Source organism: Gnatocerus cornutus, chromosome 7, assembly GCF_029298725.1.
Source record: "Gnatocerus cornutus isolate USDA-ARS CGAHR chromosome 7, icGnaCorn1.1, whole genome shotgun sequence".
In the NCBI taxonomy this organism is placed as follows: domain Eukaryota; kingdom Metazoa; phylum Arthropoda; class Insecta; order Coleoptera; family Tenebrionidae; genus Gnatocerus; species Gnatocerus cornutus.
Window position 1 is genome coordinate 13,359,765 of NC_142239.1, and position 25,893 is coordinate 13,385,657.

General features: G+C 37.1%; 2 protein-coding genes across 3 annotated transcripts; one reads left to right on the top strand and one right to left on the bottom strand.

The window, feature by feature from the left end:
• Positions 1–557: 557 nt before the first annotated feature.
• LOC148171197 (rRNA methyltransferase 2, mitochondrial-like) lies at positions 558–1,484 on the top strand. The gene is made up of 3 exons (XM_088041458.1): positions 558–792; positions 840–1,041; positions 1,088–1,484. The coding sequence occupies exons 1-3, from the start codon at positions 638–640 to the stop codon at positions 1,457–1,459; spliced, it is 729 nt and encodes a 242-aa protein (XP_087897584.1). The 5' UTR covers positions 558–637; the 3' UTR covers positions 1,460–1,484.
• LOC148171198 (cytochrome b5 reductase 4) lies at positions 1,459–25,375 on the bottom strand. 2 transcript variants are annotated; one of them, XM_088041454.1, is made up of 5 exons: positions 25,047–25,375; positions 3,189–3,304; positions 2,352–3,138; positions 2,003–2,303; positions 1,459–1,958 (listed from the first exon to the last, which is right to left on the bottom strand). In XM_088041454.1, the coding sequence occupies exons 1-5, from the start codon at positions 25,195–25,197 to the stop codon at positions 1,634–1,636; spliced, it is 1,680 nt and encodes a 559-aa protein (XP_087897580.1). In that variant the 5' UTR covers positions 25,198–25,375; the 3' UTR covers positions 1,459–1,633. The 2 variants fall into 2 exon arrangements, with proteins under 2 accessions (XP_087897580.1, XP_087897581.1); XM_088041455.1 differs by lacking the exon at positions 25,047–25,375 and adding an exon at positions 14,804–15,013.
• Positions 25,376–25,893: the final 518 nt, after the last annotated feature.

The following is a 25,893-nucleotide window of genomic DNA, read 5'->3' on the forward strand; positions in this document are numbered from 1 at the left end:
GCTGCTTCTGAAGCCCTTTTGGGGGTCCTGTTGTGAAGGTAATTTTCAAACTCGCGCGGTTCTGCCAACCATCCACAGCTCGCTTGCTCACGTGCCTATCAAAAACTCTAATTAATTGGTCACATTTTCGTAAACTGAACAAGCTAATCAATTAAATTAATCAATTAGGGGAGAAAAATCGAGAATACTTCCGGAATTCCAATGCTTGCAAAAACGGTCTTGGGACATCGTACAAAGTCCTCGTTTCGTAATTTTCTTAATTAAAGATCATAATTACCTATAACTAGCCATTCTAATATCTTGAAATTGAAGCACAAAAACAAGAAACTTTTTCAACAAGTTAAGATCAAAGGCAGCGTTTTCAAAGCTTTTGCAACGATGCCAACTCTGATCGGTAATTTCCCTAAATATTTAAATTCTGGCTTTGGAAACATTGAACTACACACTTTAAATTGTTTAAACTCAAACTATTGAATAACTACATAAAAACTGCATTACTTAAGAGCCTTATTTAACGATAAACATTAAAAAAAAACGTGCGAAAAAAATTTGGTTTCACAGAGCTACCAACCTAAACCTCCATGTCCAATTTTGACACCTTTGAAATATAAACATAACCTTAAATTCACCCAACAAAATGTTAATAAACCACTTAAAAAGAACCTTCAGCACCTCGCGGAATCATTTAAAATCCGTTAAACTCAAAAACTCCAAAGGTACAAGTTCGCACAATTGGCTATCCCGTCAGATCTCAGACCCCTACGTAGAAAAAGCAAAAATAATGAATTACAGGTAAAAAGTGCTTTTCTCTCTAATTTATTCACTGTAATGGTCCCCAGGTGTCGGAGCGCCTTCAAACTCTTAGAAATCGACGACAGATTTCAAATCTTGAAGCCTGGACAAGTCGTCATTGATTGTGGGGCTGCCCCAGGTTCATGGACCCAAGTCGCTGTAAAACGAGTCAATGCAGATGGGGCAACCCCTCAGCAACCTCAAGGAAAGGTCATTTCGATCGATAGGCAACAAATTTTTCCAATTGAAGTGAGTTTGATAATGGGGAGAATCAGAGAATATTGTGACTTTCCAGGGGGCCGTCATTCTCGGGAACATGGACTTTACAGCTGAAGAGACGCAGAGAAAAGTCGTGGAAATGCTCGCGGGGCAGAAACCCAACGTTGTTCTTTCAGATATGGCGCCAAAAGCCTCTGGAGTCTCTGATTTAGACACTGAAAATATTGTTCATCTGTGTTATATGACTTTGAGATTCGCTGTGCAAGTATCAGAAGTTGGGGCTAGTCTTGTAGTGAAGTTATGGCAGTGTGGACAGACTAAACAGTTAGAATGTGATATCCAGAAGTTTTATAGTAGTGTAAGACACGTGAAGCCTCCGTCAAGTCGCTCAGACTCTGCTGAAGTCTTTTTACTTGGTAGAGGTTTCAAAGGACTGAAAAACGAATAAAAAATATGTTTCTTTTATTTATAAATATGTACAATTCACATAAAGCGCCCTATCACAATATAAAAACACAGAAAAACCGCTACCCAGCTGTGTTCATTGTCAGCGCGTGCGTTCTATTAACATTTCAACTTTATTGCTCTTTTAAATGCTGAACACAAAACCATTTAAGTACTGCTATCCTAAGAAAACGTGAATTTGATCCTCTTTGAATCCCAAATCTTTAAACAACTGTTGCGTTAACGTGGTGAAGATGGTGGGACCACAAACCATAAAATACATATCATTTTTGACATAAGTGGTGTCTCTTAAATGGTCGGAAATCGTTTCTTCAAGAATGGACCTACTGACGTGGCCTTTAAGACCCGTCCATGAGGAATCAGCTTGGGAGAGAACATGAAAGACTTTGAATCTCGGATCTTCTTTTTGAAGCTCGTCGAATTGGCTCTTAAAGAGGATATCATCGGGAGTCTTATTGAAAAAGAGGAGACGCAAGTGCTGGCTGAAAACAGAACGTGTAATAGTGGTTTCACCCCAGTGTCTTACCATTTTCGTATTCTTCTTTCTAAGAGGAAGAGGATGATTGAAAACATGGGGGTGATCCCCGTCCCGGCCGCCAAAATGACGAAAGTTTCCCTTTTTTCAATGTCCTGTAAATGAAACGATCCTAACGGTTTCGAAATCGTGATTGTGTCCCCAGTCAGGGAGTCCCCGAGGACTTTACTGAGGTTTCCTTCAGGATATCTTTTAACCATGAGAACTACATTGTCGGTCGTGTATGGTTGGTTGCGTAACTTCGTAAAGAGGCTGGTGGGAACTGGGGTGTAACTCCTTGCGATTTCTTGCCCTGAAATAAATTAATCAGTCTAATAAAATGTAAGTTTCATTTTTATACCTTTGATTGTCTCGTAAACTTTAACGTGCTTCCCCAGAGGCACGATACTTTTATTGCCGTCATTTCTCTCCATCTCAATCAAGACGGTGTTATAATTTACTTTGACTTTATTAACAATTCTACATTTTAATTTAGCCTCGACCAGCGAGTGCGATCTACACCTTGATTTTTGCTTGAGAACTCCGAAGTTTTCCCAAATCCGCCCCTCGCGTTTTCTAAAAATTAACTCAATTTTCCCTGTTTCGCAAGTAACTTTTATCTGGCACGGCCACGTTACGCTCTCAGTGAACATAATTTCATTTTCAAATATACTGTTATTATACGTTAAAAAAATATGAAAGGTGTTATCATCGATTTGATTAGCTTCTAGCATGGGATTAGAAAAGTTCCCTGTATAAAAAATAATAGTTATGTAATCCAACTTCTGGATCCAGTCGAATCGCGGTAACAAAATTGGTTCCTGGTTTGTGGCATTTTTCACAGTCTCTTCGTTGGGTGTTTTCGGAGCAACATTGACGGCTTTTTCCGACTTAAAGACTTCTTCAGGTTCGAACTCGACGTGCGTTTTAAGCCTGCCCACGTAGCACTTGCTGAGGATTTGGTCGTAGTTCACCCACGGGTGGACCTCCTCAAAAAGCGCCGTGGCGTCCTTCCCCGCGCCCTTCATCAGTTGCTCCGGGCCCCCTGGATGGAATGGCAAGTATGCTGTCACGTTATAAACCCGCCCTCTGATGCATAACCAGACGTCCGTCTCTTTGTTATGCAAGGCGAGCTCGGTCGGTGTCACCTATTTGAGAAATTTAATTAGAGGCCGAGGCGGACTTGTCGGGATTTTACCGATAGATGCCCCGCTTGTGGGCCCACTCCAGTAAGATCCTTTCCTGAGGAACCCAAGCGGATCCAATCCATGAGGGAATGACCGGGCGCCAGGGCATATTTGTTGCGCAAGTTTCCTGGAAGAAACAGGAGATGAGTTGGGAACTTTAGAGGCAAGTAATTAGCTAAACCGAGGGCCCTCGGTCAGGAGAGGCTCCAGGCCCGGATTACAATCAAAGGGCGCAAAATATATGGTACCTTAAGGAACTATTTAATTACATAATTATTACTACCGGACTCCAATTTCAAATCTCCCGGGCTACAGCCCAACTGAGAAGGCTGTGATACTGTCGGTAAGTCCGGAAGATTCAAATTGCCGGTGTTCTAACTTCGGATAAAAACGCAGTTTTAAGTATTCTCCCCCGAATTTTAGTGTTCAAAAAGAACAATCAACAAATTGTAAGTGTTCCGTGCGTTTTTACCAGTCAATAAAAGCAAAATTAACCCAATTTCTACATTTTTTTAAATCCAAAGCGGGCCGTGGATTCGAGCTGTCATTAATTTTGCAGGTGGCGTAATTCAAAGAACTGTTCATAAGTTCGCGATAAAAACACGATTTTTGGTGTTTACAAGTGAACTTTAGTGCTCCAAAAGTGTTCCGAGTGTTCTAACAGTAGTCATAAGAAGCGAAATTAAGGTAATTTTCACGATTTTGTGTATCTGCCGCGATGTTTATTTTTCCTGTAGGCGCGAAATTTAAAATGTTCTTCTCTGATTGGCAATTTACCAGTACGTGTAATTAAAGGTAATCAAGCGTGAGGGCAAGTCCGGTTCTGCCACTAGCGGATACATAAAAGTTCCTTAAATTGACGGAGTTCTCCAAGTAGAAAACCTTTTTGTTTTATCTAATGCGACAGGGAGGTTTCACGCGTCAGTGTGATTGCATTATTGGCTCCATCACATTTTCCGGCCGTTTAAAAAATGCCATTTTTATTATTATGTCAGCACCGTCATACTGAATTTATTAAATCTCTCCTTCGCAACTCAAACACTCAATTGTATTAAGCCACTCCAGCACTTGATGTTTCGTCCGACAAATAAAATTCTGCCGCGCGGACGACGTATTATGTAAATATTGGAGATAAACTTGTTTCATATCGATTTTAAAAGGTCTTGTGTTCTTTTATTGCAAAAACGAATGCGAGAACAATGTTTAGTGGTGTAAACAGGAGATTTTGAACACATAAAGTTCATTACCTGATAAAATTATTATTTTAGATATGAGCGTATCTACTAAATGTGTCTGATCAATAAAGTGAAATGTTGGCTCGTTAAATATTGAGGTAACCTTTCAACTTCCTGCTCCGGAAACGCTTCTTTATCTTGAAGCGCGCGAATTTATATCCATCGCTTTATACAAAAGAAGAAATGAATTTGTCCTGATGTTCCAAGGACATGTTGAATCCCTGGATAACAGGGTAGTACTTTACAGCAACTAAGTTCGATCCTGTAAACTTGAAACTTCGTAAGCAGGGAAAATCCCGTTATTAATAGTCTGATCCCAGTATATTTACCCATCCCGTAATAATATTAGGTTCCCTGTAAGCTCGAAAAATGTGTACCGGAGAAGTGGGTAGTCCAAAGTAAAATTGCCTGAGTCCAAAAAAGCACGGAAGAAAAAACGATGCAATACAGGAGGAGCATTGCGAAATGCAATTCAACTCACATCTTACACCTCGTGGTACAAAACAACCCCTTTCCACCCCAAGGATCTTGTCGGCCTCTATATAGGTATTTCATGCAAGAATCGACGTCTGAATGAAACATGAACCTCCGGAAATCCATTGTTAAATTCTTACTTCTCGCCCTTTGAAAAAGACGCCCACTTTCAATCATTGCAACTGATACCGCTCACTTTTTGTACCATTAAAAAACGAGAAACACCGAGTTTACTGTTTTTTCAATTAATATCAACTTTCATTGGGTTGTAACTAAAACTTTTCTCTCTTTGAAATACATTTTTAATGACAAACGAATCGCTCTACAACTTTCAAACAAAAAATTTTGGGACACCTGCAAAATCAATGAAACTATTCCCACCGACGCTCACGCCCACACTTTCATAAATCAAGAGTGAGCAATAATTCGTAAGATAACGTTTACCTTGTCAATATTTTCTGCGGGCAATTTGTCTCGGCGAAAGATTAACAAAAAACGTACCTAATTCAATTCCTTATTTTCATAAAAACTCGTGGAATTGCGGGCGAAAACACGTTTTTGCTCCCGGAAAAAAACCGTGTCTCATTGATTTGAGCAGAGTGCTCAATATTTGCATGAGTGCAACAAGCAGAAGTGTGCGCATGAAGATATAGGAAATGCACTCAGCTATTGTAGTTACATTTGAAATGCATTTTCCTTTGACCCTCAACTCGCACCCAAAACACCGAATGGGATGAAAATGAAACGAAATTTTGCCATTCGGATTTAAAACTTAAGAAATCGCAGTTTCTGGATTTTCTAAACAATTTGTAGAGCCTTGCTGCATTCTCTCTTTTTAAACTCTCAAATTTTATTGAAAAGTTTTAATTTTCACTGACTCCATCAGACGCAAATTTCAAAAATCCCGCGCTACAGACCAACGGAGGCGGCCGTGACACTGTCGGAAGATTCAAATTGCCGGTGTTCTAATTTGCGATAAAAACGCAGTTTTAAGTATTCCCACCTAAATTTTAGTGTTAAAAATAAAAATTTTGATATCCAAAAAGGGCAATGAACGACTTGTGAATGTTCTGTGAATTTAAAAAACGAAGATAAGGTTATTTCCACAATTTTTCGAATCCAAAGTGTATCTAAGCGGGCCGTGGAACGGAGCTGTCAATAATTTTGCAGGTGGCGTAATTCAAAGTGCGGTGCATGAATTCGCGATAAAAACACAATTTCTAATGTTTCTAAATGAATTTTAGTGTTCAAAAAGAACAATAATGAACAAGTTGTGAGTGTTCTGTGCGTTTCCAGCAGTCAAAAAAAGCGAAGTAAGGTTATTTCCACATTTTTTCAAATTCGAAGTTGACCACCTAAGCGGGCCGTGGAGCGAAGCTGTCAATAATTTTGCTGGTGGCGTAATTTAAAGTGCGGTGCATAACATAAATCCGCGATAGAACACAATTTTGGGTGTTGCTAAGTGAATTTTAGTGTTCCAAAACATCCAAAAGTGTTTCGAGTGTTCTGATAGCAGTCATAAGAAGCGAAATTAAGGTAATTTTCACGATTTTGTTTTCCTGTCGCGATGTTTATTCTTCCTGTAGGCGCCAAATGTAAAATGCTCCTCTCTAGTAATAACCAAAATACGGTCACCCCAGCGACAGTAACATTATTTGGCCAATTATCAATAGTAATACCATGAGTAGATGAATATTCGTGATAATTTAGACGATTTATTAGCTAAACGAAATTTATGTTGCTATGAAAATACCACGAGTTGCGTAGCAACGAGTGGTATTTTCTAAGAGCAACATAAATTGAGTTTGCTAATAAAAGCCTAAATTATCACAGAATATTCATCCTACGAATTGTATTTTGCACGACTATTCCATGCATGCAGTAGTAATAATAATGATAATTTCGTCAGCGGAATTATTAGCAAAGCGACTCATTTTTAAACGTCAAAAAATTAATTTGCTTCTGTAACCATGGTTGACAACACCAGCACCGTGTTAAGGGTTGCCGCGATAATATCACGATAGATCTCAGATCTGATTGGATGTTAACTTATAAGCATGGAATAGTCAACAATAGTAAATTACTCAACGGGTGAGCTAAGTCGAATTTTAATCACGGGTGGAACTCATGAGCCGAAGGCGATCACATTGCGGTATACGATTTTTCCATTTTCGCTAATTGTCAATTTTGACATGTCAAATGACTGAGTTTTATCACAATAAGAGAAATTTTCCGGCACGATATCTTAACACTTTTACAGAAGTCTGCGCATGAAGGAGGAAATGCGCTCTCTATTGTAGTTGTAATATCTCGTTCCATTTGAAATACATTTTTCCTTTGACCCCCAATCTGTTGCCAACTGAAGAGTCGAAGATCCATCATTTCCCGTCTGTTCGCTCCGCTTTTCGAATTTTAAACAGCATAAATCTCGCTGTCAGAAAAGCTACAATGGCCAAGTTCTTGTTTATTTACCGTCTATTTAATAAAAAACGGCGAGATTGAGTCAGCCGACGTGACTGGAGATTTTATTTTATTTCCATTGCGTCGATGAAATCGATCGAACCCTTTGGCGAAATTAATTATGTGCTTTGGGTAATCGTCTTACCGCAAGTGTATATTATCCTACCCGACATTGGGTCAATTATCGCCGCCCCTAATTAAAAAAGACTCCCGTTAATTGCATCCCTTGAGGTCTGTAAACACAGTTAATTCCACATAAATTGAAAGCAAACAGCGCTAGGAAATTGTTCTTCGAACTTACGTGACTAGGAATTTTCTTTGTACGAGGAAATTCTCATAATTCGACGCATCAAAGGAATTGTTTCGACAACTCGTGAAATACCGGTCCATAAATTCAGAGGGAATTTTAAGTGGCAACTTGATAATTTATGGATTTTGGTTAAAAAAAAAACCTTTTTTGGCATCCCCGTGGGTTTCAGGTGTATTGATTAAACACGCATGTAATTAGGCAATTAGAGCAGAAGCGCCTTTTGTTTGGACGTAATTTCCAATATCACATAACACACTTGAATTAAATCGATCTATTTTCGTGATTGTGCATAATCAACGACCTACGGTAATAGGATCTGCCACTGTCTGTCTAAATGTATTCCATCGAGACGAATTGTTAGTCCCTAACATTTAATTAATTTAACGTGATGAGCTGCTTAGGTTCTATTGTTTGTTAAATCGCTCGATATTAATTGATAATAACAAGCTAACACAGCGTTCGCACGTTCGGGATTTTCTTGTTAAGCCCAAATTGCCTCAACTCTTATGCTTGTATGGAAGGTTTATAAATTGCAATAGTGGAAAAACCTCACCGCCATCAGAAACTGTTTTAAATGCAAAATCTGATTGCATTCCAAAAGTGCAAAATGCAATTTTTATGTGAGCTTTGCGGCGTTTTAAAATATGTGTCGAGCTCGGGTGGGCTGCTCTTTTCGTTTTTTGATTCCAGCTCCTCTAAACCTGAAATATATGAACACGCAGGGCATTTATTTGACGAAGAGAAGGTTGCAATTTGGAAAATTGTGACAGATTTCCTCGTTGGTACCCGGTGCATCCACCATTTTTAAAACCCAAAAGCTCTGACTTGACATATTTCAAATGTTAGGCCAAATTATACTAAATAACTAAATTCCGCGCGTTCTTAAATATGCTAAAACGCAGGCATTAAAATTTCTGAAAGATGGCATAATAATTTGGCACTTTTCTAACACATGTTCGCAACTTTTTCCATCCATCATTCATCGCTTCTTCTTTCTCCTTTTCCATTAAAGTAACGTCAGACACGCTTTTTTCTCCCCTTCGCGGAATTGGCGCAAAAAAAAACAGAACAGATTATAAAATCCCCAAGAAATAAATCAGGAAATTCCGGGAATGATCTCCGGAATTCGCCTTCAAATAATTAACTTTCTGCCAAAAACGCGACGAATTTCTTCTAGAAATAGTTGCGATCCCATCGAATTGTTCGCACTGGAGGCCACCTTGACACGTAATTTTCTCTTCGTCACTTTTCAGCAGGTAATTTGTCACAATAAAGATTTATGTTTGAGCAAGTTCGTGGAGAAAAATAATAGTAAGTTTTTCAGGTTAGATTTGTGGGTGTGCATTGTGGCGTGAAACATTCATCCCCGGAAATAGATCAGTCTTTCATATTTTAATGGGCGTCTGGTGAAAAAAAAGCATTGGCCCCCATTTCCCAGCTCCGGTCGCCGTCATCTCCGCTCCTAACTAAACTAATTAAGTTGTCCCGGAGTCGGAAATACGAAGAGGACCGGACGCTTTGAATTAATTACGCCATTTCTACAATTTTCAAACCACCATTAACGCCTACAGGCGCCAAGTCTGGAGTCCTACCTACACTCCTAAACGACGAGTTAACTTGTTAAATGAGGTTTCAGGAGCGGCCCTTTTTCGATCAAAGCAGTTCATCCTTTGAGATCTTCACGGATTCGGTTATAATATCCGGAGAGTTTTGTACGGAGCGGAATCTGATTAATTAAAACAGCGTGGGTTTACGTTGTAGTTTGGTAATTGTACGGTTTTAGTGAACGTCTGGGCGCAGTTAGAAGTAGAATTAATGGCGTTGGCGGACCTGTATGGGCGGACTTCATGGAGATTTAAGGGAAAGAACGGCGAAGCGGGAAGAACTAATTGACGGTCGTCCCATCAGGGGAGCCTCACACTGCCCGGAGTCCTTACAAAATTACAAAATAATTCACCCGAAACAAGACAAGATGTCGCATTAAAAATGCACAACTCTAAGAGTTTTATCAATTTTAGCACGACTTCCTGGCCTCAATCACGAGCTACATTGTTTCGTCTTATTACCAATTTAAATTCTCCACTTTCTCAATCGAATTTTCTTGCTCTCTCGTTTTTCATGTGGCTCGGATTTTCATCGGTTGTGGCAGAGACAGACGTCCAGTGCTTGTCACTCACACTCTTCCAGCTTTTTGTACTATTGTTAGACTGACCCTTTCGTGTTTATTAAAGTGGTAAGTCATGTGATGGAAAGAGAGGTCTGTGATGAAAAATCCGCTTTTTTCATTACCTTACGTGGCCGTGTGTGTTGGAAAACATTTATCTTTATTTAGAATGACAGGTAGACTTTATTTTTAGTGTTTTAGTTACGCCGAGAGAAAGAGAAAAATTGGAGATAATAAATAAACCGATCTGCTTTCGTTAATGTATGGATATTAATTTAAAGCGATTACACTTGAAACTACTTTTGATGGCACTAGTTAATTACAAGATTACAACGAGAAAACACGAGTTAAGACTTGGGGATGACGGATCCTTATAAAAGTTTACTTTGTGCAGACTTTCATATTTATTTATACGTTGCCCCGAGAAATCCTTTCAAATTAAGTGGGTCTGTTTGTGTATGCAGTCCCAGCAGATTGAGATCGAGAGGTACCGGAGTTATGTCACTCTGAATTTTACATTTTCTATAAATGTCGCAATTGCGTTTTGACGGTTTTAGTTCATAATGTGGCAATTTTACTACATACAGATGGGAGGTAAATTGTTTGTTATTTGTAATTAATTCCATAGGAGTAAATTATGTTTATTTTTTGTACGATCAAACTCCGGTCGTAACATTGCCACAAAAAATGTACGGTACATATTTCCTGGCCTAATTGATGTTCATTTCTGTTTTTATTAATCCGTGGAGACGCACAGATCAGATTTTCGCAATTTAGTAAAACACCGCATTTTGTCATACTAAAAGATCTCGCGGGACGCATAATATTGTGGAATGGTGTGATATAAAAAGAAAACACTTGGGAAAAACTTTTTCTTTTCATTTATTCTTACAAGGAAGCAACAACAGAGAATCCCATATTATCTTCAAGCGTCACGAAGATTATAATCCCCGAAGCTGTGACTGTAGTGTCTCTAATTATTTCTGCCATTATTATGTAAATATCCCCCATTTATCAAATCTTGCTCCAAAAATAAGTCTCGACGTCAAAGATGCTTAGATCTAACAGCCATTGTATTGAACTATAATGTACATTTGCTGTCAGATAACTTTTCCCCGGAGAGAATCAGACAAAGTGGTTCCGGACGATACCGGAATTTGTCCTTTCTGCGTTATTTTCAGCGGATCGCGTATTTTCCATTCATTATCATACCAGCAATTTGAAATGTGGTTGGGATTTTTATTCGGAACTACGAAATAAAACGTTACGCTTCCGGCGTTTTAAGCAGAATAACATGCAACTGACGTCGAAATTTTTCCAGTTTAGTGTACCGCTCCACGGGAGGACGTGAATTTGTAGACAATGTTAAGTCGTTTTGACCGAAAACCCACGTCATTGGCGGAGTATGTGTTTAATGAGAGTCAGCAACCTCTCAGCCCAGCCGGTGGCACCATAAACTTTATTAAACCAATTCATGGGGGAATCCCCGATAAATCCGTTTTATGACAACTTTCGTTGACCTCATCAGTCAATTCCGATTTGTTATGTTTACCTCGTTTTTCCCTCCCCCAAGCAATTAATTTTTTATTATCCCCAATAAAACCAAGGGCATTAAACCACACTTTCTTCATCTCCAAGTTTAAAGAGTTTTCGCTTCGGGGACGTTTAAAACAAGACGATCTTTGTTCTTGCGTTAATTAAACCCTTTTAGCAAGTTCAAAGTCTTCGCAATTTAATTTCATAGTTGTTGGTTTTTTTAATAGAAGCTGTTTTCATGTTACGCTCAAATTTAATCAATAAAGAACCATATCCAATTGAAATGGGATTATTGACGGTAATACTTTCAATGAAAATTTTTAAGACCTTCAATTCCAGCTCACTCGTTTAGGAGAGAAACCTTTGCGGGGATTTAATAGAGAAATTAAATTTTCATTACGAAGAAAGTTTGGTTGATTTAGGAAGGGATTTTGTGTGGGCTGCAAGAGAAATTCTGGTTCTGTTGGAATATTTGGTTCGGAGAAATATTAGGAATTCACGCTACAAATGGTTTATTCAATTAGCATGATAATAGATTTCGATTTTATCAGCTAAGACTTCGATAACACCAGTCAAAAAACTGCGAAAAATTGCAACACTGATTTTACAAATATCTCTGAATCGTGACCTGACAAAATTTGTTGGCTAGTGTATTAATGAAAAATCGCACTAAAATTAATAAAGTGAGATTTTGGGCACAATTTTAGATATATAAAACAAACCATCAAAAATGGTGGATGCGCGGACTCAAAAACTCGAAAAACCGCTTCAGCTAGAAAGACACTACAAAACTTAAAAAAAAACGTTGAAACGTGCCTTTCGACTTTATCTCCCAAAAGTATCAGTGGAGTTCCCAATAGTGTAATCTTCATCCTACACAATTTTGCACGAATTCGATAAAGTAAACAGCAAGTAAACTTTATCCAGACATTTCATTACAAATAAATTAAAATCCAAATCCAACATTCATAAAATTCAAATGTCTGCTTTCCAGAAATTACCTTCATTAATTTCGAATAATCTATACTACTACTGCGGATTTTAAAATACCATTAACGTGACTCGTTGGCGTAACAGCTCTTTGAGAGGAAAGTTATGACCAAATGTAAATTTCATGATATAGAAGTGACTGTATTTCGTACAATTTGAGATCTTCGGTCTGATATGGGTTCAAAGTTCTGTGATTACATTTCGAAACGCAATTAAAGTAATTATCACCGGGCTCAAAGCTCTTTTAAAATGTAACAAAGAAGCCGTCATTAAGGTCTAATTGGATATGTCCTTCATTAGCGTGAATGCGTCAATATTTACACAGTCTAAAAAGTGCGTGCTATTGAGTAGATTCGCACACTTATACTTAAAGTAGTACTAATCCAATTACGATTTTTCAAGTTTGAGGATTCTTTTTTATGCTCAAAGGCAAAGTGTATACGATGCCAATAAATTAATTTAGGTTCAAAAGATGGGAACGACGTCACAAATTGAAAGTGCAGTCGCGAAACAAAGAAAGCGCTGCCATAAATAATGCATGAAAGTTCCTAATGGTTATGATACACTCAAAGAAACAAACAAAAATTACAAAGCAATTCAATCAACTGACCAAACTGGCGTCGTCGGAATGTGTACTTGACATTCCCTTTGTTCTCAAAAAAGATGAAAACTGTGTTTACACAAATAAGCAGCCGAATAACCTCAACTTACATTCGCATGTTTATAAACTCGTTTCAAATTTAACGACAAACAAAAATTAATTTCATTGTGCTGTCCGTTACGCTTTTTTCACACCCTTTGCTTTTGAAATATTCACTTTCGCTGCTACTAACATGTTTTGTTTTAGTTCGCAAACAGCAAAAACCGTTTCGCGTGAATAAATTAATTACTTTTGTATCGTCCCATCACGCACCAGAAATTACCAGAAATTCCGAACTATAACTCTAATTAATATTAAACTGTATGGTATAATGGCTAGGGGAAATTTGTTATCCGAGTTTACATATTGCTCGTAATTAGAGAACCCAAGTTTGGAAAGGACTATAATGTTTATTTGTCGTATCACGATACATTGATAAATACGGGTGGTGTCGGATTGAAAGATTTATTTCGATGACTAAATATGAAAATTCCAGGGGAGGAGTTTCATTTCTCCGCTCTAAATGGAGCACTGCTATTACATTTTATGTTCAAACATTATAAGCCAACTATGCAGCAGTGTTTATCGATTAAATTCAAAATGTGTTGAGCAAAGAGGAGCATTAAAAAAACGGGAAATTTATGGTGAGGGCAAATTTGGATTTTTCTGTGCTACTTATTAGATAAAATGGGTTGCAAATAGATCGTAAAATACAGAACAGTGGAAAATACAATTTTTGGAGTCAAAACGTGCAGAGTAGAGTTATGTGTTATCCGTAAAATAACCATGTTCGTGTTTGTTTGTTTTAGAATGGTGGATTCGCCAGGGTGAATAGATTTCGATTTCAATTTTATGTTCAATTTATTTTTCGGAAAAACAGACAAAAGGAAATTAATTCAACGAATTTCAACGGACTTCAAATTTTTCAAGATCCTATAATGGCCGAGAATCTTTAAATTCATTGGATTTTAGATTTTGTTTAGTTTTTTTTCAATTTCTTTTTGGATTTTCAAATTGAGATTCCTCTCAACTCATTTTCTCTTAGAATTCTTCCAACTTAAAATGTCTCCCTTTATTGTTGGAAATTTTGTATTCATTCTTTAAATTTCCTAGACTTCTCAAACAGATCATCTTTTCGATTCTTCTATAGATTTTCTAAATTGTAAATTTTTAATACCATCTAAATTTCAATTAGTCTTGAGACAAATTTACAATTTCTCGATTCAGAATTTTATTCCAAACTTCAATGACATTTTACTTGAATAGCCATCTTTTTGAAAAATGGTGGATGCGCCGAGATAAAAAAAAATGTAAGTAATTCATTTCCATCCAAAAATTAAAATGCGAGTGTAAAAATGTGGCCATTCTAGAGCTTCATTAATTCAGAAATAACAGAACAATCGTGATTTCAAAAACACAGCTGCTACCTTTCTCGCGAAAATAATGATTCTTGCCGTTATATTATTGTAACTTCTAAACTTAGTAAATCGTGCCCGTTCAAACTTTCCACCGATTTCTAAACTAAAATATACAGTACAGCAACACTCTGTATACTCTTTCATTATGCAAACAGCTTTTGTAGTTTAAAGGAAATCTAAACTTTGCGTGGTAACTTTAAAAGGCATTTGCTTCGTTTGCTTAAAACAAAAGAGAATTCATATAGCATGTTGCTGCACGGGACAGTGAAAATTGGCTACGGCCTGAATAGAACATAAACCGGAAAATAGACTGAGACTTCTCGGAAAAGCGAAACAAAAACCGGCGAACTTTTCTCATTGCCCTCCACCCCCAATTAACATATTTCCAATGAAATTAACCTGAATCATCCTTTTCATCGACTGGTTCTTTCTTGTCGTCCTCGAGATCTTGTCGGTTCTTGGAGCAGCAGTAACAGCAGAGAGTAGCCAATCTGCGCGCCATGCGTGTAGTACCGTATCCACTGCACTCATCTATCGCGTGATCGATAAGGCATGTGCAAGGATAATCGCGAAGGACGATCTAGACGCGGTCGAAGCCGACGGCCGACTGACGGGGATGTGCCGCAAGCGCGATTTTATACGGGGAGAAAACGACGTCGAGGCGCCTTGCCATCAAACACCACGCTGGGTCAGCTGAGGCGACGTTTCCGGAGGAAGTTCGAGGAGAATTTAAGGACGTCTTGGGGTGAGCGGTGCACTCGGTTTTTGTTTCAAAAAGATAAAGTTTTATTCTTATTACACACATTTCTTCAAGTTGTTTTCACCACTAGAATTTATGTTTGTTTAAACTGATTTGTCATAGTTTTGACAAAGTAAATACCAACATAACATTACTAAAATATTTTCTAAAATAAAATAATAATAATATAATTATAGTAAAGGAAATATAAATAATAATGTACAGTACTCTCGCGAATAGGTCATAGCGAAAGCCCGCAATATCGCTCATTCCATTATGAGAGCTTTTCGACGCTTGTGCTGCAAATAACTATATTGAATATCCAAAAGAGGCTCATTTCCACCCGAGCTTTTTCATTCTTAACCAAATCTGCTGAAAGAACCACTAAAACTAAATAAGTGGCTTCCACTTTAATGTATTCTCCTTGTCCTCGCTCACTTTGTGTACACACCCTTCTTTTAATCTCTCTTGTCGCCACCATGAATATTAATCGCTATTATACCGTAAACTGACCTTCCACCGTAATTTGTTATAATGTAACCGCATCAGGTATCATAAAAGTTGCGTCATTTCCACGCCTCTATTCGAAAAGTTAAAAACTCATCAATCATTCACCTTAATTGAAACCAATTAGAAAATTATAAATCGCGCCTTTATATAGGTACAGTCACGTTCATTTTTCCTGTCTTTTCCAATAAAAATTAATCCGCGCCAACCCTCATCGACAAGAAGGACGATAAAATTGGCGATTACACGAGTACTCGTCGTGCACCATTAATTTTCATTGCTTGATGCGATGTTTGGCCGGATTTCTCTTTTTGTCTTTGTGACGGCATGCATGTGAAGGGTGTGCTTTTAAAATTATGAACATTGGGAAAGTAGATTGTGGCTTCGCATTTATTGAGGGAGGAAACCACGGCGGTTTTGACATAGTTGGAACTCATCATGATGGCGGTTGACCGAGTTTTATTGGCATCTTTTTAACCCGAGCGCTGTGGCAATTTATGGTTTCTTGCATGATTCATTTTTACAGTCATAACAACAATGTAGAAGAATCTGAAGATTTTTTCATTGCCACGTTTGAGATAATTTGGTGCAGTCATGTCAAGTTTATACATTTTACGGTTAATTAATTCATGTAGTTGCTCTACAATGTTTATCTAGCTGTCAGACGGGTAAATTAAGTGTGTGCACTTCTAGTTTGTTATCAACATGTTTAATAAAACTAGTTATAGTGAAAACTTGGCCCGGCGCCTCCACCATTTTTCCATTAATGAAGTTTGTAAAGAAAACTAGAATAATTGTCAATTTCTTTTGATCCTATTTTCGCTAGGTTGTTTTAATTCTGTGCTTTTTGACCGCTTTGAATTTCTTTCGAAATTCGTAGCCAAAGAGCCCCGAAATCTTTCAAACAGATGGTGTTGTTTCCCGAATTGTTAGAAAGTTTTCTAACTAAATAAGCCCGCTCCACTTTATCTAAACTTGAACTTTAAAACACCAAACTGCAAACAAGAAATCGATTATAAGTATTCGAATGCTGGGACAAATAACGGAATATCGGCGCCAAGATACCTAGTTTTTAGGTCTTGAAAAAGTTTCGATCAACTCGTGCGACAATATGCAAATGGGATCTCTTCCACTGATAACAACACGACTTTTAACTCAATTTAATTTGTAACAAAATATCCTCGAACTAAATTAACAAATTCTTTTATGTTCGTCGACATAAAAGTTGTAAAAAATCTCGTAAAATTTCAATCAAGATATGATTTCGGCGGATGTACAGACGTTATAATGAAACAATAAAAACTCCAAGGTGAATGGGTTTCAAAGAACAAAAACTCTTTTCAGATTTCTTCACCAAAGACTTGTTTTGAGTGAAAAAACCGACTCGGTCGGTATTAAAAACATAACGATGTACTTCTAGCACATTTAATAATCGTAAACTGTGCGCTTTCTCAATTTCGCGTGGATTGAAAAAAGCTTACAATCGATAAACAGCGTTATAAAGACACAAAAGGATAAAATCTAAAGTTTTCTATTTTATTTGGGAGTTAACTGGCGTCAATTTGTAGCAGGGAAATCAACAGATCGATATAAGCAAAAATTCAGCTCGTTTTTTACCGAATTCTTTTGGGGACCGACGGATTTGACGTGTGATTGAAGGGAACAACGTCTTGCGAAAATTTGAAATCTTTATTGATCAGATATTTTGTTCCCCGACTGAAATTCGAAGGATTACTGTTAGCAGTTTTCTCCCGTCTGAAGAGTTATTGGAGGTAATTGTGAGGATAAATTTGAGATCCACGAAAGGAAATGCACTCGTGGGAAAAAACTGGAGAATTATCTATCGAGCGCAGCAATTAGATAGTACATAATGTTCGAAAAATTCAACTCCGTGTAGAACCGTTTCTATCGTAAACATTTAGAGCCTCCAGCAGAAATTCTAACAATATGCATTCGTGAAGACGTCAAACGTCGTCTGATAATAAGCTTGCGTCTCGAACTTTATCTCAAGAGGTGAAGCGTGCTTACCACCACAATCGAAGCGGAGATTGCCAACATGAAAATTACCAAAGTTTTGCGAAACGCGAAGTGTGAGGGAAATTAAAATTAACACGATATGGCCGACAAGAGAAAAAGCAGTTTCCGTTTAAAACTTCAAATCCGCTCGTGATTTACTAATTACACTCAAGTTTCGTTTAATTTTCTCTGTAAAAAAAATTCAATACATTCTCATCAATTCATTTCGATATCGAAATTGCGGAGAGTTCCGTAAAAACCTCATAAAAAATTCGGTTGAGATTTTCTCCCTTCTGATCGAGTGTCGCAATTTAGAGCTTTATCGATTTGGCTTAATCCTTAAAATTGTGTACAATATCCCTCAGTGGGAAAGACTGAAATGATAATTTAACTTGGACGATACAATGAGAAAAAAGACAAAGGGAAAAACCTATTGTTGAGAACTCTCAAGAGAAATTTTCTTTTACAAAATAATTCGTTGTTGAGTATCGAACGCAGGATAATGTTATCGACTCATTAGAGTACCGACTGCTTGAATTACTTATTTATACAAACCAATTTCGAGGCTCTTAATTAGTTCCATTTATAGACTATTAATTGATTGCAAAGAATAATATTTCATGGAACTTAAACTGTTGACTCTTCATTAAATTTACAAGAAACGAACGCCTGTTTACCATCTCGGCGCTAATTAAATTTCATACATAAACAAACGATACGTGCAAATAATTATTGAGCAAACTCGTGATGATTTTGTTGTACAATTTGTAATAATAATAATAATTGATTTATGCTGCAGGAAAAAAGTCGGTTTATCCACTTTGATTTAGAGAATAATTGCGTATCTAGTTCGATGCAAAAGCAAAGCGTTGTAACGAATCCCCAGCTAATTACAGTGAAATTAATTAAAATAGCGTTTCAGGGAGGTGAAGCGATTTTTGTAATAATTACTTCGAGAGTTCATCAATTTTTGAGGAACTTTCAGTGTTTACATATTTGCAATGGGAGAGTCAGTGTTTGAATTAAAGTAAACTCATTAATTTACACGTTGGGTAAACTTATATTTCAAGTTGTGGGGAATTTAGTGCGTTTATGTTATTTTAAACATTTTTAAATATTCTAGTTCATAAAATTTATATTGGGAACAAAATAACAAGTGCAAATAATGAAGAGGATGCTTTAGAAATTCCCTGTAAATAATTTTGACCACATGATCCAAAATGATTTTTTTAGAATCTTAAAAAAAGTTTTCAGGTTATACATTTATAAGCCCTCAAATTTTAAAATTTTTATACTTTCGAGTTGTTTTGAATCAACTTGAATCTGATTTATCTAAATAAACCGACTTGTGACTAATGAGCAAAGTGCAGAACACGTCTTGCTCCAAACATCTGCAGCAAGATTTTCATCAATACAAGACACATGTCCACGTCCCACTCTGCGAAAACAACCATCAAAAAATTGCTTCGTCAACTCGAAAAGGTCGTAGCAATTTCTTATTAGAAAGAAGAGCTCTGACAATAATTCGAGAGCTAATCAGCACTCTTTTTATGACTTTTTTTATGAACATGGCAAAATCTCAAATGTTTTTGACCCTCTAAGAATAGCTGATTCACCTTTTTCCATCCTAGTGGCTCCGGAAACAAAATTATTGATTCGACCTGTTTATTTTTGTTTACCACCATCACTAGTGGTAAAATGGAAAACGCCTCTGAAAGATTTTTAATATTCAGATGATGATAATGACCCACAAGGGCTCAATTTGTGACCGCCTACGACGGCATTAACTTGGTACGTGCCGACTCTGCTATGAATTTTCAAGTCGAGTGGATGAAAATTCCCATTCCGGTCAAGAAGAAAGGTAAACTAGAATCGATTTTTGTATTTTCCGCTAGTGCATTTCTAATTACTTTCTGTTTGATTTCCGATGCAAATATTTGCCGTGAAACGAGCTCGCTAGGCGGTAATTGCTGAACTAACGGAGATATTACCGGGAAGATTACCGGCGGGCGGAAAACACCTGACCTATTTTAAATGGACCGCGAAAATACGAACACTTTTTCAATCTTCATTCTTCTCCAATCCTCTTAAGTTTTATGGAAGTTGGAAATGTCCACCTTCGGAACTTTAGTGGGAATTATTCTTACGTTTCGTTTTGTTCGCAACTGGATGAACGTAACCGGCGAAGTTTCTTATCCCTGTGCTTCATTTCGGGATTAACTTGTCCGAAGTTCAGTTTTCAGGACTATCATCATCCGGCTGTCGGCGTTATTTTAGTTTAACATTTTGTGGGCGCGCACCAATTCGTGACGTGAATTACTGAAATGCTACTTGTTTTGAGTCTTCAGGTTTTGATTCTCCATTTTAACGTTCTTCATCGTAGCTTTTGAATACTTAAAATTAGTGTCCACCCGCCTGTTTATTAAAGTTGATCAATATTAGCACTGAATTGCGGCTAATTGCTGTTTACTTTCGCGATCCTGCCGTATCATTGTGGGACAACCGGAAATGGCTCAATTATCATGTTTAACTCTTTTTTTCGTTCAAACTAGGCCACCATCTGCCCCATCTGCTCAGTGTAACTCTCGAATACCATGTCATTGCCAATTTAAATCCTCTAAAACGCACGCTCTTGGTCTTTTTCTTCCTAGCTCGGGGTGTTAAGTAGCGAACTAAATACGAAAGCGTCGGAAGATCCAGTGTCAACAAGATATTAACTGCCATGAGTACGCAAGAGATGGAGGTCTTGTGACGTGGAATTTTTACAACTCTTTCAGTCGATGAAGGCTCGTCGTGTTTAATTAGCTTGTTTGTACGGAGATGGAATTAAAGAGACACAATGTGGGTGGTGATTAGATCAAGACGGAAATTTTCCCTGTTGCTTCATTAGAGAAAATTACTGGAAATTAATAAATCCAACCCTTCGAATTCAAGCAGAAAGTCGATATTTATGTTGGTAATAATATCAACGCAGTAAGTGATATTAAAGGCAGTCAATTGGGTGAAATTAAGATGCGTACTTTTCTTAGAACCGAATTAAACGACTAAAAAACGACGTAATTAAAAAAATCCTTAACTAAATAAGTTCAAACCACAACATAGGCGTGATTTTGAACCGACTTTTTCATGGAACGTGACTTTTAACAAAGTAGTGAGTTTCAACGAAGGGAAACAACCCTAAACCCACACTCGCCGCCCCCAGATTTTAAATTATCCGGAGATTTACGGAGTCGCGGCGTTACAGACCTAATTAATTATTTGTTTATGTGACCTTTTACCTAATTCAAACGAAATGGCTGCGAAATTTTGTGTTGATAAAAAACTTTTCAGTGAACAAAATTTTAGTCAATTTATTTATCCGATATTTAAATTAGTAAAAAAACGTATCGAACTTCGGTAACTTCACCACGAAATTGTCCAAATGGAAAAGGTCAGAGTAAGAAGTATTCTCTGCTCGAGCACCCCTCTCAAATTTCCGTTTTAATCGCGAAGATTTCCTCGAGCAAATGAACGTGAATTGTGTATCTGAAACCAGTTTTTCTAAATTTGTAATTGAAAGTAAACAGTGGAATGAGTTTTACTTTGTTGCGTTGGTTGTGTTTTAATCCCAAAACCTCTTGTATGAATTAAACTTCTAAATGAATAAATAACACGACATGATTCATTTCATTAAGTACTCGGGGCGTTGATAAAGTTAATTCCGAACTTCTAACGATAGAAATTTCATGCGAATAAAACCGCCGCGACATTTAAAAAAGCCATTTTCTCATCCTTTGCTTAATTACAAAGAAAGTAATTAATTTGCGGTGGAGTTCCCGCCCCCGGAAAATATCGTTCGCAGCGTCTACTTCTTTCGCGGGATAATTTTTAACAAGATTAAAACTCGCCTCTGCAGGATCTTAAGGATAATCCAATTCCATCAACATCTTCTTGACTAAGTTATTGTCATCGACACGATTTAAGGTAGAAATTAATTTCGAGCAACAGCGAAAAAAGTCATGCTAGGTCCCCGGAGTTTCCGGGCGACAATAAACAGCTTGTTTGAGGGAAGAAGTTTGCTGAACTGGATCGGTAGAAATCGCGATGGTGGTGCAGGAATTATTTTAACAAAGGCAACTGGCGGAAGTGTTGAAAGAAAAGTGACAAAGATTAGAGGACGAATACATTTCTAAAAGTTAACAAGTCGGGATCAAATTAAGTGGACAATTAGGCTTGACGGTTGTACTAAATGGGCTAATTGGGCGAAGAAGAATTAAATTACTTTAATTGGGTTGGAATTAAGGATTTCTATAATTCAACAGGAAAATAGGTTTAGATATTTTAATTTCTTTGGACTTTTCGATTTCTTCTATTGTATGTTACAAAAAAAAATCAAAATAAAAAAAACTTCATTTATATTATTTTGGATTTTACATTTTGGGAGCGTTATTTATTATATTTATTTAAGTTTCTCCTACTGTAAATTAAACACCAAAATGAATTCGTAAAATTGCATTTGCATCATCATTTTGGTTTCCACTTCGTTATTTCCTAAGAGATAAACAATTTAACATTCTTATTTTGTTTTTGGAGCTACCAGATTTCGTCTTTGTATACAATTATTTTCTTTTTAGGTTTTTTTTCTTAAGAGTTTTGTATTTTATTTATTACACGAGCGCAAAATTTCGTCGCTGCAGCTGGTAATTCAATTCGTACTATGATGGAAGCGTAAACATTGTTTTATTACATTACATAATAGTGTTGTTTGATGTGACTCACTAATTAGATGTTTTTTTTTTTGGGAATGATATAGAAAAACGATAATTTTGATGACAATTCTAATTAATTTTTTTAGAAATTAGAAATGGAGAACAATTGCAGATAAAACATTGTAAGATACACATTTAAAAAGTCCCTTTATGGCATAAATAATTACTTTTGAAACTTGTACCTATCCTAAATAACTCAATTGAGTAAGTAGTAGCGAGTTCAGAATTGAAACAAAATTAATAAATGGGAAAAAACACAGCGAGAGCTGTAGTGGTTTCTGCAGAGTGGGTAATATTCATTTTCTTCATCATGTCATCCAGAATTAAATTTAATGTCAACACACTTATCTATCGACATTTGCCGAGGGAATTCGATAAAACGATTGATTTTCATAGCAGTTGTGAAACTAGCACAGTTCAGACTCATTAAATTCATTTCAACTTCGCTTACACCGAATTGGGGCATTGATATTTTCCCGGAGGATGAACATGAAAGTTTTAAAAACTTCACCAAAAAAGGTTACGACATTTTTTACGACAGCGTCCGTAAATAACAAACATAGTCTGATTGGTTCTTTAGTCTAAATATTTGACATCAATCTACTATTCCTGCTTGCATATTAAAAATTGTTTATCTTGGCAAACATCGGTGATTGCAATCGATCAGCGTACATAACTAGGGCACGTTAAAAATAAAAACAGAAATTTCCAGGAAAAGTTGACCCGACAGTATAATACCATTATCATTTAAAACTCCGGGACGTGTCAAATTTAAAACCTGTCGGCGTTATCAGTGGACACAAACTACTTCCGACGTCTCGGAGTTAATTTTGATGTAGCAGGGATTTATTGTAATTCAGGAAACCGGACTTTGGAAGTAACGAGGACAGGTCGTTTTATCATTAAAATTGCATCGGAAACGCAGTTTTGCTGTAACTGTCTTGTTGAGAAATAATTGCGTTAATTAATGTTAATAAACTGCAGCGAACATGTTTATGATTTTAATAAAGCGTGTGGGTGTCACTGACATCAATTCCAACATGTGCTAGAGGAGTTATGTTTGTTGATAAATAAAGAACTTCAACAAAATCGGCCATATAGAATATTATTACACAAGCATGTTATGAGGTCCCGTATTCACAAAATTGATATTTGCGACAAGAGAGTGGAGCAAATCAAAAATCAACCTAGAGAATAAAGGCCATAACATGCGAGTGTAGTATGTACTATGCTTTATCTACGACCATTTAACAGAAATCACTACGCAAGTTCTAATTAATGAAAAATTTATTTAAAAAATTGAAACCTACAGTTACCAGACACAGTGTTTATAATTAATAAAAAATACTAAATTCTTTGACAGACAAATTTAATTTTTACAGAGAGCGGAACACGTGCAAACATTTCCAACTTGTTTACTTATGAAACTTTAATATGTGCATTGTCAGAAGGTATGTGAAGGAAATTACACAAAAATTAACCGAATGGAATGACTGTCAAAATATGAACTGACATTTCTTTTCATGGCTCACTTCGTCCCTTTTGAAAACCGTTACACTATGGTAATTATTAAATGAATTTTAGCCAATCAGAACCAACGAATTTCATTACTGCGACGTTTTTTGTGCTATTTTTTCTAATTTGCAACTTAATTACAATTTATAAAAAACACGTTGCTATGGCAACGAAGCTATTGACGTATCCGATGTAGAAATGTTCTATGACGAATATGAAAATAGTTCAGCAAATTAGGAAAATAAGTAATGTTTTTGATTGCTCCGATGTAAAACTTTATGTTGAAAGTTTCTTACTGGTTAATATTTTTCGTTTTCATGGCTGGCGCTAAAAACAACGTTGGAGCAAAAGCAATCATCTGGAGCCATTTGGACTAGTCAGAATTTCAGAAATTTGACTGTTTGAACCGTTTGGGTCAGGAGATTCTTCTAAGTCTTTAGATTGTTCGTAGTAAATTTTGGGTCGATTGAAATCCAGAATTAGGAATTCTCTTTTCGATCCCAAATCAAGTCTTCCGCATAATTACCTTTTCCGCCAAACTAATTTCGTAGAATCCCAAAAATCCGCCCGTTCATCCGAAAATCGCCATTTAATTGGACACACGCGCCACTTTTTACACAAAGAACGATTTTATCAAAGCTTCCAAGCAATTTCTTTGATCTCCCTACGTGATAAAGAAGACATTTCTGATGACATCGCTCTTTATAGAAAATATCAAACTACAAACGCTGTTACGGATTTTCCTTTATTGCTGTTTTAGTTTCAAAGGATGACATTTTCCACGCTTTGAAATAACAAACGTCGAGAATCCAAGATAGAGAATTATTCGCAACCGGACTCGGATCTCCGACTCCCGTGCTTGAAAGGCACTTGTCCTTCGTGCGTGAGCACCCCAATAAAGAGGTCTCGCGGATTGTTGAAAGGGTGAAAAGCGCAGGTGTTAAATTGTGCGATTAATCGGGAATTTTCCAGTTTTATTTTACTACTCTCATTGGCAGTTCTAATTATACAGCATAAACTGAGTAGAGATCGATACGTTTTTTATTAGATAATAAGATTACGGAAGCAATCAATACAGCTTCGATCCGGGAACCGCGAAAATGATCAAATTATTTACCTGTTGCTGATCCTCCGGAATTGGTGTTGACGGAAGCGACCCCTGCTGCAAGTTTTCCGACTTCGCGTAAAACAGGTGGCACTAAAGGTCTTTGGAGGGTGTTTTCCAAGTTCGATTTTGCACTTTTCGAACTACCCGGTCTCGAACTCATCGCACCCGTTCATGCGCACTCAAACAGTAGACAAAAGATCAATACTGAGGGGCCCCTGAAGTTGCAAACTTTATGGGGATGTGGTAATTCGCACTAATGAAATTTCAGCAACTATTTTTAGACAGACAGCCCCCTGGAGAGCGCAATTTCAGTTTTACACCGACTGCACTACCTTAATTGCTTCAATTACCACTGGACTTTGCAGTAAACATTGAAAGAGTGCCAGCATGTAAATATTTGAATTAGAAACGAAGTGTCATCGAAGTGGTTCAATCAATCGATGGTTGTACTTAATAATTCAAAGCTCCGACTTGCGGTTCGGAGAATAATTATGTTATTATCGTGAATTTCTGGAAAAGTTTGACAGGTAACCTAACCTCACTTCGGAGTTCAGTTGGCAGTTTCAGCGGTTGGTTGCCGGGACCAAGTCTGTTTCTGTCACAATTTGACTTTTCGATTTTCTAATCAATCATTCCACGCGGTTTCACATTCACAACACCCCCATGTCCTCGTTTTTTTAACGATTTTTGTTTGAGGAGTCTTAACCTCACTAATGTTCATAACCACAAATTTATTCCAGTCGATGACAGTGAGTGGGGGATATCAATTTACGCCTGGCAGCAGGAGAAATTACTTGAATTTCTTCTAGTTCAGAGTGTGTATGTTATGAGTGCACGGGTTTTACTGTTAAATTAA

Coding starts and splice junctions, on each gene's coding strand:
- LOC148171197 (XM_088041458.1), top strand. CDS start 638: ATGTTAATAAACCACTTAAAAAGAACCTTCAGCACCTCGCGGAATCAT. Junction 793..839: donor GCAAAAATAATGAATTACAG/GTAAAAAGTGCT, acceptor AATGGTCCCCAG/GTGTCGGAGCGCCTTCAAAC. Junction 1,042..1,087: donor AACAAATTTTTCCAATTGAA/GTGAGTTTGATA, acceptor GTGACTTTCCAG/GGGGCCGTCATTCTCGGGAA.
- LOC148171198 (XM_088041454.1), bottom strand. CDS start 25,197: ATGAGTTCGAGACCGGGTAGTTCGAAAAGTGCAAAATCGAACTTGGAA. Junction 3,305..25,046: donor TTCCGGAGGATCAGCAACAG/GTAAATAATTTG, acceptor TGTTTCTTCCAG/GAAACTTGCGCAACAAATAT. Junction 1,959..2,002: donor GAAAGAAGAATACGAAAATG/GTAAGACACTGG, acceptor TTCTGTTTTCAG/CCAGCACTTGCGTCTCCTCT.